General features: G+C 41.9%; 1 protein-coding gene across 3 annotated transcripts in view; it reads right to left on the bottom strand.

The window, feature by feature from the left end:
* Window positions 1-3,282: 3,282 nt before the first annotated feature.
* The window catches only part of zbtb16a (zinc finger and BTB domain containing 16a), a 155,366-nt gene continuing 145,889 nt past the window's right edge, over window positions 3,283-12,759 (bottom strand). For all 3 annotated transcript variants that reach the window (XM_008279094.1, XM_008279093.1, XM_008279095.1), the window contains exon 7: window positions 3,283-8,445. In XM_008279094.1, coding sequence (XP_008277316.1) covers window positions 8,216-8,445 — 230 coding nt within the window. In that variant the 3' untranslated portion in view covers window positions 3,283-8,215. The remainder of the gene's footprint in view (window positions 8,446-12,759) is intronic.

The following is a 12,759-nucleotide window of genomic DNA, read 5'->3' as shown; positions in this document are numbered from 1 at the left end:
CAAAGAATGCTCACACTGCACGGTCTGCGTGAGGCGTTCAGGTGTCAGCATCTGCTATATAGGACGCATTTTAAACTGAACCTGCAACTTCATGGCACAGCACCAGTGGCTCCAGTTGTAATTTATGTCATTTTATGGACACATAAGCAGCAAAATGTGTGTAATTTATTGGCTTTCCATGTAACTTGTGCATTTAACAGGTTTGCAAACTAAGAAGGACCGAAGTTTTTAACCACAGAATCTCTGGTTCTTACCTGCCTGAAACACCTGATGTGAAGTCCAGGCTGCTCTTCCGTTACTCATCCACATCACCAGGTTACACATTAGTCAGCAGGAGTTTGGCCTCAAACAAAGACGTCCCTGCAGTCGGCCATCGTTCGTTTTCTCACCACAGCAGAACCAAAGTTACCTGGTTTTTCCCAGCCGGCCAATCAGAGCAGACCAGGAAGTGTTACTTAAAGAGACAGGAGCTAAAAGGTGGAAGAGGTGCTGCAGCCAAGCACGGTGAGAGAAAAAGGATGTTCTAGTAGAGACCAGAGAGGAAAATATAAACCTGCAAATCATTCAGTTCTCCCAAGGTTTTATATGAATGGTAGTAGAATAATAAAAAAAAATAAAAACATGCATGAGGAAGCTGACAGACGACTTCTGCAAAGTCCAGACTTAAACATCTAAACAACTGTCTGATGGTTTCTGTGCAGGACCTTTGAGAAAATGTCGTCTCTCTACAGGTGACTTTATATGCAAATACTTTAGTTTTTAGAGGTTCTGCCACATCTGTACTTAGAGACTTCATTCAAATAAGAAACGTCTCTTTGAATAACGGTGGCGACAAACACAAGAATGTACCGTGAAGCTCTGCTGCTTTGCTTCTGCACGACTTTCCTGAACAGATCTGATGAGTAATGTTGTAGTTTCTCTTAGTTTGTGGCCTCTAATGTTTTTAGGACGATACTGACCGTAGAAATAAACGTCACCCACAGGTTAAGGCAGCTCGTACGCAGCCTGTACCGACATCATACTGACATAAACGTGAGAGGACGTGTCCGGCCTCAGCGGCGACGTCGTTCCCTCCTCGCCTGCAGCCCTCGTTTAAAACACTCGCTGAGCTTTAACGAGCAACATTTCAATTTGAGTTGGGATGTTGTTTTACCAAACTCCATTAACGTACTTCATCACATGCTACTTAGCAGACACGCTCCGAGCCACTGACTCGGGGCCACGAGCAGTTTTGTAAAAAAAAAAAAACAAAAAATAAAAAAACTGCTGCACAAAACGCTGCCTGCTCAGCGCGAACAGACGCTAGAAAACCTGCAGGAAAGAAAAATGTTTAAAAAAATTGATGACCATCACCGGGGATCAACCTCTGGGAGCATGATTTTGATTTTAGGAACTCTTTGGTTGGAATATTCTCACTTCTTGTGCTTTAATGTACATTTGTGCATTTTATCTTAATGTGCAGTAAAACTAGAAAAAGGAAAGTTTTTACTCTGTACAGTTTTTTATATGTTTTGTCGTCCTCAGATGTATTCACACCCCTCCATTAAAGAAAAGACAAAATTCACAACAGTCACTCAAATAACTAGAAACTGGAAAAAGTAATAATAAATAAAAATTTGCTAAATTATATTTTAGTGAAATAAGACGTTGCTTTTGAATTGTGGTGGAAAAGAAAGAAAGAAAAAAAGAAAAACTGTCCCGGACTAATATTTCTGTTGAACCACAATTCAAAAACAACGTCATGATTTTCATTAAATTTTTATTTACTATTACTTTTATCAATTTCAACTTATTTCAGTGACTGAAGCTTTTTTTTTTCATTCTTTAATAGGAGGCTATGAAAAAATATGAGTCTGTAAAAAAGCTGTATTTCTTTGTATTGTATGAAAATAGAAATTTAAATATAATTAGATTGATGCTCGGCTGAAAGTCTTGAGATTCGAACTAAAGGCTCAATAATACAATAAAACTATATTCTAGGATCAAATACACACAGCGCGTTAAAGTGATTATTTTCTGTTTAATGTCACCTTCTGCTCTTTAAATACTCAGGAAGCAAACAGCGAGCGAGAAAGAGGCCTAAGACAGACACCATGAAGTCCACTTTTTATTATTTTCTAACTGCAGATTGAAAGTATACAACTGAACATCATGATTTGATTTTTATTATGAGACTCATAAATAAAAATACAAAAAAATTCCACTACAAAAAACAGTCTACCGTTAGTAGGATGTAAAAAAAAAAAATAGAGGGGGAGAAAAAACAAAAAGAGAAGAAATATTCTTTATATTTTCACTATCAAAGGCACAACATTGACTTTATTGACAACATGGAGAAGAGAACCTGCAGCATTAAATCTTTTATTTTTCCTTTTTATTTTTTTTCACACTCCATCAGAGAACACTGAAATGTTACAAAGAGATGTGTCTGATTCTACATGGAAAGAAACGAGAAAAAAAAATAAAAATAAAGAGAGAGAACAACCTCTATATTCAACAGACGGTGGCTATAGATTGGTGGCACAGCTCAACAGGAAACGTACTGCCACGGGAAAAAAACAAAATAAAATTAACAAAAAACAAAACAAAAGTAGCACGTTGTCGCTGGAAAAGACAAAGGACCTTTGCAAAGCTCTAATGCAAATTTTTTTTTTTTTCAAAACAAAATTATACAACTGACAACAATAAGAGAACAAAATAAAGAAAAAAAATAATAATTGGGCACCTTCTAAGATTAGGCTAAGATTAGGTGCTGAGGTAGACAAAAACTATAACAATTCAAATCATAATAAAAACACTATTTTCTTAATACAGAGCAACTCGACTGGCACTTGTGCTGTCACAACAATGGAGGAGAGAAGTAGCACAGACAAGCCAGGGAAAGACAGAGAGAGAGAGAGAGAAAAGCTTTGTTACATAAAAAGCTTCGTTATGCTTGGTCCGACAGGGCAATTGGTCCTCAGTGCTAATATAAAAAAATACAATGTCTTGGTGCTTTGTTACTCAAACAATTTTAGTCTAGACCTCGATGGCACATGCATTGCAACACTGCATGAAATGGCTACTTTGTTCTAGAAACACCACACCAAAACACAGAGTGCCAGCTCCAGGGATGCCATGATTCCTCTCTGACGAATTTAACATCCCCCTTTTTTATTAAATGCATTTTGTAGAAAAGGAAAAAAAAAGTACTTTAAAAAAACCTAAACAAAGCAGAAGGGAAGAGAAACAAACAAAAAAAAACGCCCCTAGTGCCAACCAAATGGAGTTTTTCTTTATTTCTTTTTCTTCCAAGAACAAAATCATGTTCACATCAGCAAACCTGTTGCTGACGAAAAACCAAAAAAAAAAAGGAAATCAGAGCATCTGGAGTGAAGAAGGAGCCTTAATTCGAAACAGATTTTGTCCCGAAAGCAAGTTTCGCCACCGCAGCTCGTCTGAAATTCTCCCCTCGTGCTTTGTTTTGCTAAATAAATGCTTTTAGGTGCCAATCACAGCCTTCAGAAAGAAGAAAACAGAAGAATCCCGATCGCTATTTCAATAGCATCAAGGGTTTATTTCAGTCCTTGAAAAAAAAGAAGCCCTGCTCTATTCAGGATTAAAAAAAAAAAAAGAAAAATCAGGTCATTTTCGAGCGTCATGACATCCCTAGGGTGCTGGAGACACCATTTTTTATTTTTCTTCTGAAAATACAGAAAACTAAGCAGATATAGATGGATATTTTTGTTGAACAATTTCCATTTTTAGGCACAAAGATAGTACAGAAACATCGGAGGAACACTGAGGGAAGAACTATATCGATGCCAATGTATATATATATTTTTTTTCCAACAGAAAAAAAAAAGTGGCATAGAATATCATTTTATTTTGTATCTGATCTGATTAGTGCATTTTCCCACTAATACACACACACACACACACACACACACACACACACACATAGTTACGCACTCTTTCACCCGCACGAAAAAAGTAGAAAACATTCAGAGGACGATGATAGGAATAAACGTGACTGAACAGGTCTTGCATTGTGGCGTTCAGACTGAACCGTGACTGGGTATATCATAGTGGGTGGATATTATACGAGGGTGGGAAATAAAAAGCCCCCTCAGCTCACAGTGTTTGAGAATAAAATGGCAAGACACCAAAACGGGACATGCCATCCCTTCTTCTTCTTCTTTTTTTTTTTTTCTTTTCAAGTACAAAAACAAAACAAAACAAAAAAAATACGCTGACAGTCAAGTTTGATTGAAAAATTGTGAATGACAAGTACTAATTGGTCGGTTTTGGCAGCGTCCCCCTGCCGTCCCGTATTTTATTATTTTTTCTCCTTTTTTTTTTTTTTTTGCGTCTTTTTTTCTGTTTTTTTTTTGTTTGTTTGTTTGTTGTTGTCACATACACACACACACACTTTTTTTCTTTTTTGTTGTGGCGGATAGATTTAGTCCTTCACCTACAATGCAATTGACATCCAGAAAGCAACACTTATTATTACAATATGTTCACGCACGTTGTTGTTTTTTTTTTTCTTTTTTTTTGTCCAACGATATCAAAGAGGAGCAAGGCAAAAATGATTCACACCCAGAGAGAGAGAGAGAGAGAGAGAGAGAAAGAAAACAGTAAAAAAAAAAGAAAGAAAATAAAAAGAAATACAAATATTTGTGCCCTGCTGTAACCCTCCACAAATGGAAAAAGGACCGACACTGAATACAAAAATATCACAATTTTTATATATCAAATTGCCTCTGTTGGCTCTTGTTCAGGAATACACTCATTTTCTCAAGAGAGCTCGTCGTCTGCTGAGAGAATCTCTATTTTTAACCGTCTGGTTTTTACTGTTTTGATTACCACTTGCAGTTTCCAAATTGTCCAACGCACTCTGCATCGCTGCAAATATGACCTGTCCTGGGCGGTTCAGCGCTTCTTTGCTTTTTTTTTTTTCTTTCTTTTGATGATGAACCTTCTCGTCGCTTTTTGTTTTTTTTTTTCACATTACAAAACTACAATTCTATTCACATATTTTCAAGTTTAAATTCTTGCTTTTAAACCCTCCTAAAAAGCAATAGTACTTCCTCTTATCTGCCGCATCCCTCTTACTCATCACTTAAGGCTTCGAAATTGCTTCTTTTTTAGATTTTTTTCCTTTTTTTTTGTTTTGTCTCTGCTCTTCTGTGGTCGGTGGCGCAGGGGGAGACTATAAGAGAAGAATAAACATCCATTTTGAACGACTTTTCTCATCCTATCACGCGTCTACTTGTGTTATCTCTTACCCTTTTATATACATTTTGCTTAAAAACACACACACAATCATAAATCAACTTATGAAAAACAAAACAAAAAAGCATGAGATGAAGTAGCAATGACGAAATAATGCAAACACAAAAAAATGTGCTTTTGCCAAAACAAAACAAAAAAACAGAAAACAACTTAGAGGTAGCTTTTATAACAAATGACCAAACCTTCCGGCTCTTCAACAAGCAGGGTTAATAATACCAAGTTTGGTAACAAGTAATGCACAAAGAAATACACAACATTAGAAAAAAAAAAACAACCAAACAAATCTCTTCACCGTGGCACTTAATTTTTCTGCGTACGCTTCGCTTCATCGCGTTTCTTGCAACGCATCTTTCCGACTCGCGAACGAAAAGTGTACGAATGAAACGAAAGGGAAAATTAAAAAAAAAAACAACACAAGCAACATGAGGTCACGAAAACGAGGTAATTCAAGTACGATGTGTTGAGATCAAACTCAAGGTCAATAATAACAACAACAGCAAACAACAGCAACGACGACGACAACGACGACGACGACGACAACAGGAGACGAGAGAGAGAGACGAAGCGCAAAGGGACAAAACCACAGAGAAAGAGTTGATTTATTCTGTCTTCTTACTGGTCGCCCCCTCAGCTGCTGGGCCGTGTCTCGTCCAATCACTGATTTCCCCGCCCACCCCTTTTTTTTTTTTAAATTTCCACCGGCCGTTTGGGTACGTGACCACCCAGGTAACGCTGTGACAGGCAGTGATGCTCGTTAAAGCCTCGGGTTCAACCGTGAAAAACCCGCGGCTGCATCCGTCCAACAGGTCCGACGGCTGCGTTTCACAGGAAGCTGGACGTTCCCACCTCGGGGGCAAAAGTTTTCCAAGCGGCCGTGACGTCAGCGCTGCACTGTCAATGCTGCTAGCTAAGTAGCTAACACGTAGCATTTTCATTACACTCCACTTGAGTCAAATCGATGCCAATATATTTGTGAACATGCATCATCTGAATGCAACGTCTGTATTGCGACGACAATCCAGCTGGTGCACATTCTCAAATAAAACCCACAGTGGATCTTCTAGGGGACGTAGGCCGAGGCTAAGCTGCTGCACGCCTCTCGGAGAAACCTTCCTCTGAACCACGAGGGAATAACCACGACCTCCGAGGTGGGAATTACAGGCTCTGACTGAAAGGCAGCGTTAACCTGCTGCTCTTCTGATGCAGCCGTCTATGAACCCGGCTTCCAGGCGTTCACATTCATGTTTGTTTTGATGCCGTATAACAGTCTTCAAACTACCACAGCACCTTTGGCCAAGGTGCGCAGCTAAGGCATTCCCAGCACCTCTTCAACATTCACTTACTAGCACTCAAAGTCACAGGACTCCCACGGACAGCAACCGTCTTCTTGGGTTTTTTTGTTTTTTCCATTTTCCATCCCTGTGCTGAACGGACAGATCTGTTGCGGTCAAAAAGTGTTAACTGTTCATGTGTCAGTTTGTGTAGTTCATCCTTAGTGTGAGATAATGATATTCATCTGGTTAAATGTACATGGTATAAAAGCAGTCCAGTTATCTATTGCTGAATAGGTGAATAGGCTGAGTTTTAATGTGACGTACTGTAATAGCGAGTTATGAGTTAATGAAAAAAAATATATACCTTGCCGACATCAAACAGAGACTGTTGTCGTAATTCGTTTAACCTGTGCAATCAAGCCTTGATAAACTACGATGCAGAGCTAAAAAGAAAAAAAAAAGGAGAAGAACAAAAATATGACAAAAAAAAGTGACGCAAGTTAGCCGTTGGCTCTCTGGGGAGAACCGCGAGTGGCCAGTGGTGACTCGACCTTCTCTAGCCCATCATCCGACGGAGATGCAGAACCAGGAAGACTACTGAGAAAACTGGGGAGACTTCCAACAACAACAACAACAACAACAAAAAAAAGCAGCACTAACATCTTCCCCCACGATCGCAACCAAACGGGCGCTTGGCTTGCAGTATTCAAATGCTCCCACTTGTCCAGTTCGACTGTTTCATCTACTGCATAAGCCGACCGGCTCTGCTGCGGATTCTCAGGGGCTATCTCGCTGCCACCGCTGGGATCTAAAGGACTTCTGCTGTGTGGACCTTTCTGCGCCGAAGACGAGGCACAGGAGACGAGAAGTGACGGAAAAACAGTTGCACCTCGCAAAGGAAAAGATGAGGGGCCGCGTTGGGCCGAAGCGGTTTGTTCAAACTGTGGAGCGTTGGGTTGCATGTTGGAAAATGCGTGTCAGTCCTCCTCAGACCCCGAGAAAAATCAGTTCAGAACCACGAGACACATGTAGGAGAAAGTCCTTAATTCTCTGAAAGCAGGTAATGAATCGGGGGCCTAAAGCAAAGCTCAGATTCACATATTCTTCCGTTGTGTGACTGTAAACACACCAAATACCAAAGTAGAACAAAACAAACGCTTCCCACTGCTGGATAAAACAACTCAAAATGGAGTGAAGGTTCCAGATGGCATGGAAGTGCAGGTTCAGATAGCCCTTGAGAATCTGCTCTCTCATCACTGTGGCAGCAGCATCCAAAAAGTCACTTCCTTGCGGCGGCGCCTGCTTCGTGGCGCCGCACGAAAATGACCTGAAACAATAACACAGTTGCAGATGTAGTGAATGACCCGGTGAATCCGAACAATGGTGGAGAATCTCTCTCCAAGTGTCCAAGTCTTCCTCTTCTTAGCACTTTTGTCCAACCATCACCACCCCTCATTTATTTTTATTTTTTTTAACCCCGTCGCTCGTCGCCGCCTTTGCATGAAAAGAAAAATAGAAAACAACCCCCTCTTGCTTTCCAGTCCCTCGACGTTGACATTCCTCAAATCGTCAACACTCATTCCTCCTATCCGCTCCATTACATTCCCCTTACCTCTCAACCAAACCCCCGATTCCCAACCCCTCTTCATTCGCTTTTCCTGGTCTCAGACATAGCAGAGGTACAGGTAGGTCTTCTCTATGCGCCAGTCTGGGGGGATGTCTTCTGGCTTGTGGCCTTTCATGTGCTTCTGCATGGCTGACAGGCTGGGGCAGTACTCCAGGCAGATGGTGCATTGGTAGGGCGAGGCGCCATTGTGGGTGCGCAGGTGCTTGATCATGGCCGAGTAGTCCCTGGATCGCTGGTGGCACAGCTTGCACTCGAATGGCTTCTCACCTAAGGACGACAGGGCGGGGTTGAAGACAGTGTTAGCACTGGTGCCTTTCAAAAACAGTATTATCCCCCCTCCCCTGCTGAAGGCAGCTAAACAGAACATCAATGAGCAGAAGGAAAAACTGTGTTAGTCTGTGAGGTGCTGGTTGCAAGCGCAGCAGATTCAACCTTATTTTAACACGATGAGAAAAGTCCTGGCTTCTCCATAAGCAATGCATTGGAAAGCAAGTGTGGGAGACGCAGCATCCTTGTGAATGTAATGTATTGTTTATGTTTGCACAAAAAGCCGGCACAGATCTTCCATTTCCTGAGCAGTTAAACTGCTATAAGTAATTTATGGGCAGCAGCATTTATTACGAGGTGGGTTTTATCTTTGTAGTTCTGGCAGTTGTTTCCAACAGTTATGATGCAGCGCTTATGGTAACTGCACAGATCTGATAAACACTGACTAGAACTGTAACAATTAACTGGTTAGTCAATTACATGCTAACTACTAAATCAATCACCAACTATTTCCAGGTCAGTAGTCAATTTTCTCTGATTCCAGCTTTTTAAATGTGAATATTTTCTGGTTTCTTTCTTTCTCTATGACAGGAAACTGAATATCTTTGAGTTGCAGATGAAACAAAACATTGAAGGATGTCATCTTAGTCTTTAACACTTATTATCTAACACTTACTCCATGTTCTGGCCTATTCACAAACTAGTGAACTATGTAAATAATTGTTAGCTGCATTGCTAAAACAGTGTTGGACACGGCCAGAAACACAAGCGGTTTGACAGCCACACGGGTTGTAAACAGTTCAGCCGTCATCTGACTGAAACTACACGTGACTACACCCAAAATACGGCAATAACCCCTAATTACTATTCTAAGGATATTATGGCTCGTTTTTCTTCGTCAGACACATCTGTGACTACCTGGCGTTACGCTTTAATAGGAACGGTTGCCAAAAACTACAATAATAGAGACTCATGTTGTGATAAAACTCAATCAACGGACTGTTGTAAGGAAGGTTTAAATTAAACGGCTACAGGATGGGACTGACTCACCAAATGTAGACTGCAGGTGTAAGTTTCTAATGTCTACTCCCCCTTAGATATGGGAAAACAAACAACCTTTGAGCTGGCAACCACTGCACAAACTGCAGTTCCTCAAATGGCCACTTGAGGCAGGTTACAATCGTGAGTCCCCAAAGTCAGAATATCTAATTTAGCGCGGAGGTTAACACGTTGTTTAACATGTTTCTGATGTCTATAGCTAAATATGGTGTCAACAGTGCAAATAATGGTTCTTTATATAACTCACTTGTTTGAATTGTATTAAGGCACAACGTTACACATAATTAGCACATGTTGGAACCACGACAAGAAGCTTCAAAACTACTTTTCAGAGAACTTGTGGGCGATGTTACGGTGGGCTCCATCTTTATATCCAGTCAATGCTTTGTCCTTTCAGTGAATTAGCCATTTACACGGCAGCGCTCTCGCCCCTGCATGCCAACGCTCCACCAAAACGATGCTCCCTCGGCTCTATTTTGCAGGAGCACCGTCGCTGCATCCTTGGCTCGGCACCAAGACGATTGTGATTGGTTCAAAGAAATACAAACAAGTGCTTTCCCCCTCTTTTAACAGAGCGATAATGAGGTGCAGCCAGACCATTCTCCAGCACTGATACAGCGCCGTTGAGACGCGAGAATACTGATTCAGAGACCGCAGATTTCACCCCGTTGGCCCACAAGAAATTCAGGTGTTGTTATGATAATTGGACTGCGCACACAGTCAGCGACAAGCAAAAACCCAGAAGTGAAGTCCCAACTGTTCCTGAACAGCACTGTGTGGCAGTAAAAGACTCTTTAAAGTCACTCCAACCGCCTTCAGTAATTGGTACAACTCAAAAGAGAAAGACGAATAAAAGCGACATGTACAGTAGCTCGGTTTGTTCACCTCGGAGAGACAGTGCCAACATGGCGCCAGTCAGGTTCATCAAAATATCCCTTAACAGCCAACGTCGTCTAATTATTCTTGTGGCTGAGGGGGCAGAAACCCGTTCCTGTGTCATTGTTCTGTTAAAAAGATCCCGGTGTTGGGATTGTGGAACTGTGGATGTTTTTTTTCTCTCCCCACATCAAACTGTGCAACAGAAGAAAATGAAAAACAGATGTCCTGCTATTTAATCGAATGTGCAACTATCAAATGTGGCAGCAGAAGTCCATGTAGAGAACATAACTAGCTTTTGATTTTTAATGTTGTGTCTATTTCCCTAATTATGGAAACCAGAAAATCCAAACTCTTGCATCTAGGCGAGTAAATACTTTTAGGAGGTTTATTTACACAAGGTCCACGTTTTAAAACTTTTTTCTGGAGCTTTTATCTTCGTCTCAATCATCTGCTGGAGTCGACTGCAGCAAAAAGCAGCTCAAAACCTCTTAAAGGGGTTTTTCTGTTGCTTGTCAGCACTCGTGTCTCTCGTCCTGTCATGCTTGTAGCAAAGTGAGTGTTCCCAGATCCCACAAATTACTTGTGAGTGAGTATTATGTTATCAGAACTGAAATAATAATAAAAAAAAAACCTCCACCAAAGTAAGAACACTGGTTGTAATAAACATGATTTATCGTTTAAACGTGCGAACACAAAAACAGACTCGTATTAGCCGAGATAAGAACCGACCGCAAATTAAATTCAGATTAACATCTAAATGAGCAAAAATTCCAGGTAGTGCTTTTTAAAGAATATGCTATCTAATCACCCAATCTATGGTACATTACACAGAAAATCCAGCTGCCGCCACAGAGAACCCCTGAAGGTGTCATAAATCAAAGTGCAACGCTGCCTTCTTGCTGTGGGGGCTGCTATATTCAAGAGGCACATTTCAATTCAGCAACAGCGGCCATCCTAAACGTGCTAATGATTTGAGTGATGGCAGGGAATAATCCACCAGCGCTCAAGCCGGCAGACGCAAATTAGACATGTAAATGCTGACCTTTACCAATGGCATTTGAAATGAGCTGTCGGAAGTGATCTGGGCCCGGCGCTCGCTGTCACCTTTCAGCCGGAGCCTCGCACATGTGCGCTGGCGAGACCGGGCGTCCTCGCGCCTCCGCGGCTCGCTCGGTCCGTTCTCTTGAAGCCCCAACAACCTCGGTTAACCTTGACCTCTGCGGCGGGCCCGGGGTGACGGCGCCATTTAGCCAATAAGCATAAATACAGTGCTGCGAGTTTCTTTGCGGCCGCGCGGACACCTGCACGATGCTGATATTGATAACCAGACTGTAAACAGGGTCGCCTCAAATAACCAGCTAATAATGAATTGCAAATGGGGCCCGGGTATCGATCCGCCATTGGCATTTGGGATGTGTGGAGAGAAGGGGGCGGGGGGGAGGGTTAGGTTGCCAATGTCGATGATTCATCAAGCAGCTCCCTTTTGTGCGAGGTGGCCTTTGACTGTGAGCTTGTCACTTGCTCTTGTTATCTGCTGTTGCTCTCCGGCTTAACGTAAAGCCCCCCTCCCCCACACAAAAGGGGAAAGGGTGGACGGGGGGGGAGCCAATTATTGGACAGGCTGCCTTGATAGTGTGGCTTAACAGCTGGCTTATTGAATGGGAGATGGGAGGGTGCTGCCGCTGCTGAGAAAAAGAGACGGTGAGGAAGCATAAAGCCTTGGCTGTGTGCCACGCTGGTGAGCACTCGTGGTATCCTCACTCTGTCTGGTACGTGGCGTGCACTCATTCTCCAGGGCAGCCAGCTTATCACTGTGTCAACATCTTTATGGGGCTCTAAATATACCGGGATCAATACAAAGTCTTCTGAGACATCCATCTACTGTATCACAGCAACAAAGATATTCATCTGGTCTGCTCTGTGCCTTGCAACTCGGATTTTCCAACAACACAGGCTCCATATCCTGCATGTTTCTACCAGTATAGTATCTGAGAGTTTACAAAAGGCCCAATGTGTTTTTTTTTTTTTTAACACACATAAAATGACGTCAGAAGTGGTTCCGAATTTTGGAAAACGAGCTCATTAGCGTTGTGTCCGAGAGGATCGATACCAATTCCAAGTCTGGGTGCAGCGGTTAAACAGTTAACCTGTTCATAATTACAACTACCAACACCTACAAAGCCCATTAATTAACCCACTGTATCTCAAAGAAACGTGACCTTGTGTGTAGGGAGAATCTATTTAATCGCCAACAACCGCCCAGTTTCTCAGAGTTTTGCTGTGTTGCAGTGCGGTTGCCAGGTTTGGTACCATCACGGCCCAAAACCAAAAACCTTCGCTCACCGGCTAAATATGGCGAAACCACTACTGTAGCCG

Source organism: Stegastes partitus, unplaced genomic scaffold (genome assembly GCF_000690725.1).
Source record: "Stegastes partitus isolate 25-593 unplaced genomic scaffold, Stegastes_partitus-1.0.2 Scaffold144, whole genome shotgun sequence".
Taxonomy (NCBI): Eukaryota; Metazoa; Chordata; class Actinopteri; family Pomacentridae; genus Stegastes; species Stegastes partitus.
Note: the sequence above shows the minus strand (reverse complement) of the source record. Positions and strands in the feature narration are given on the sequence as shown.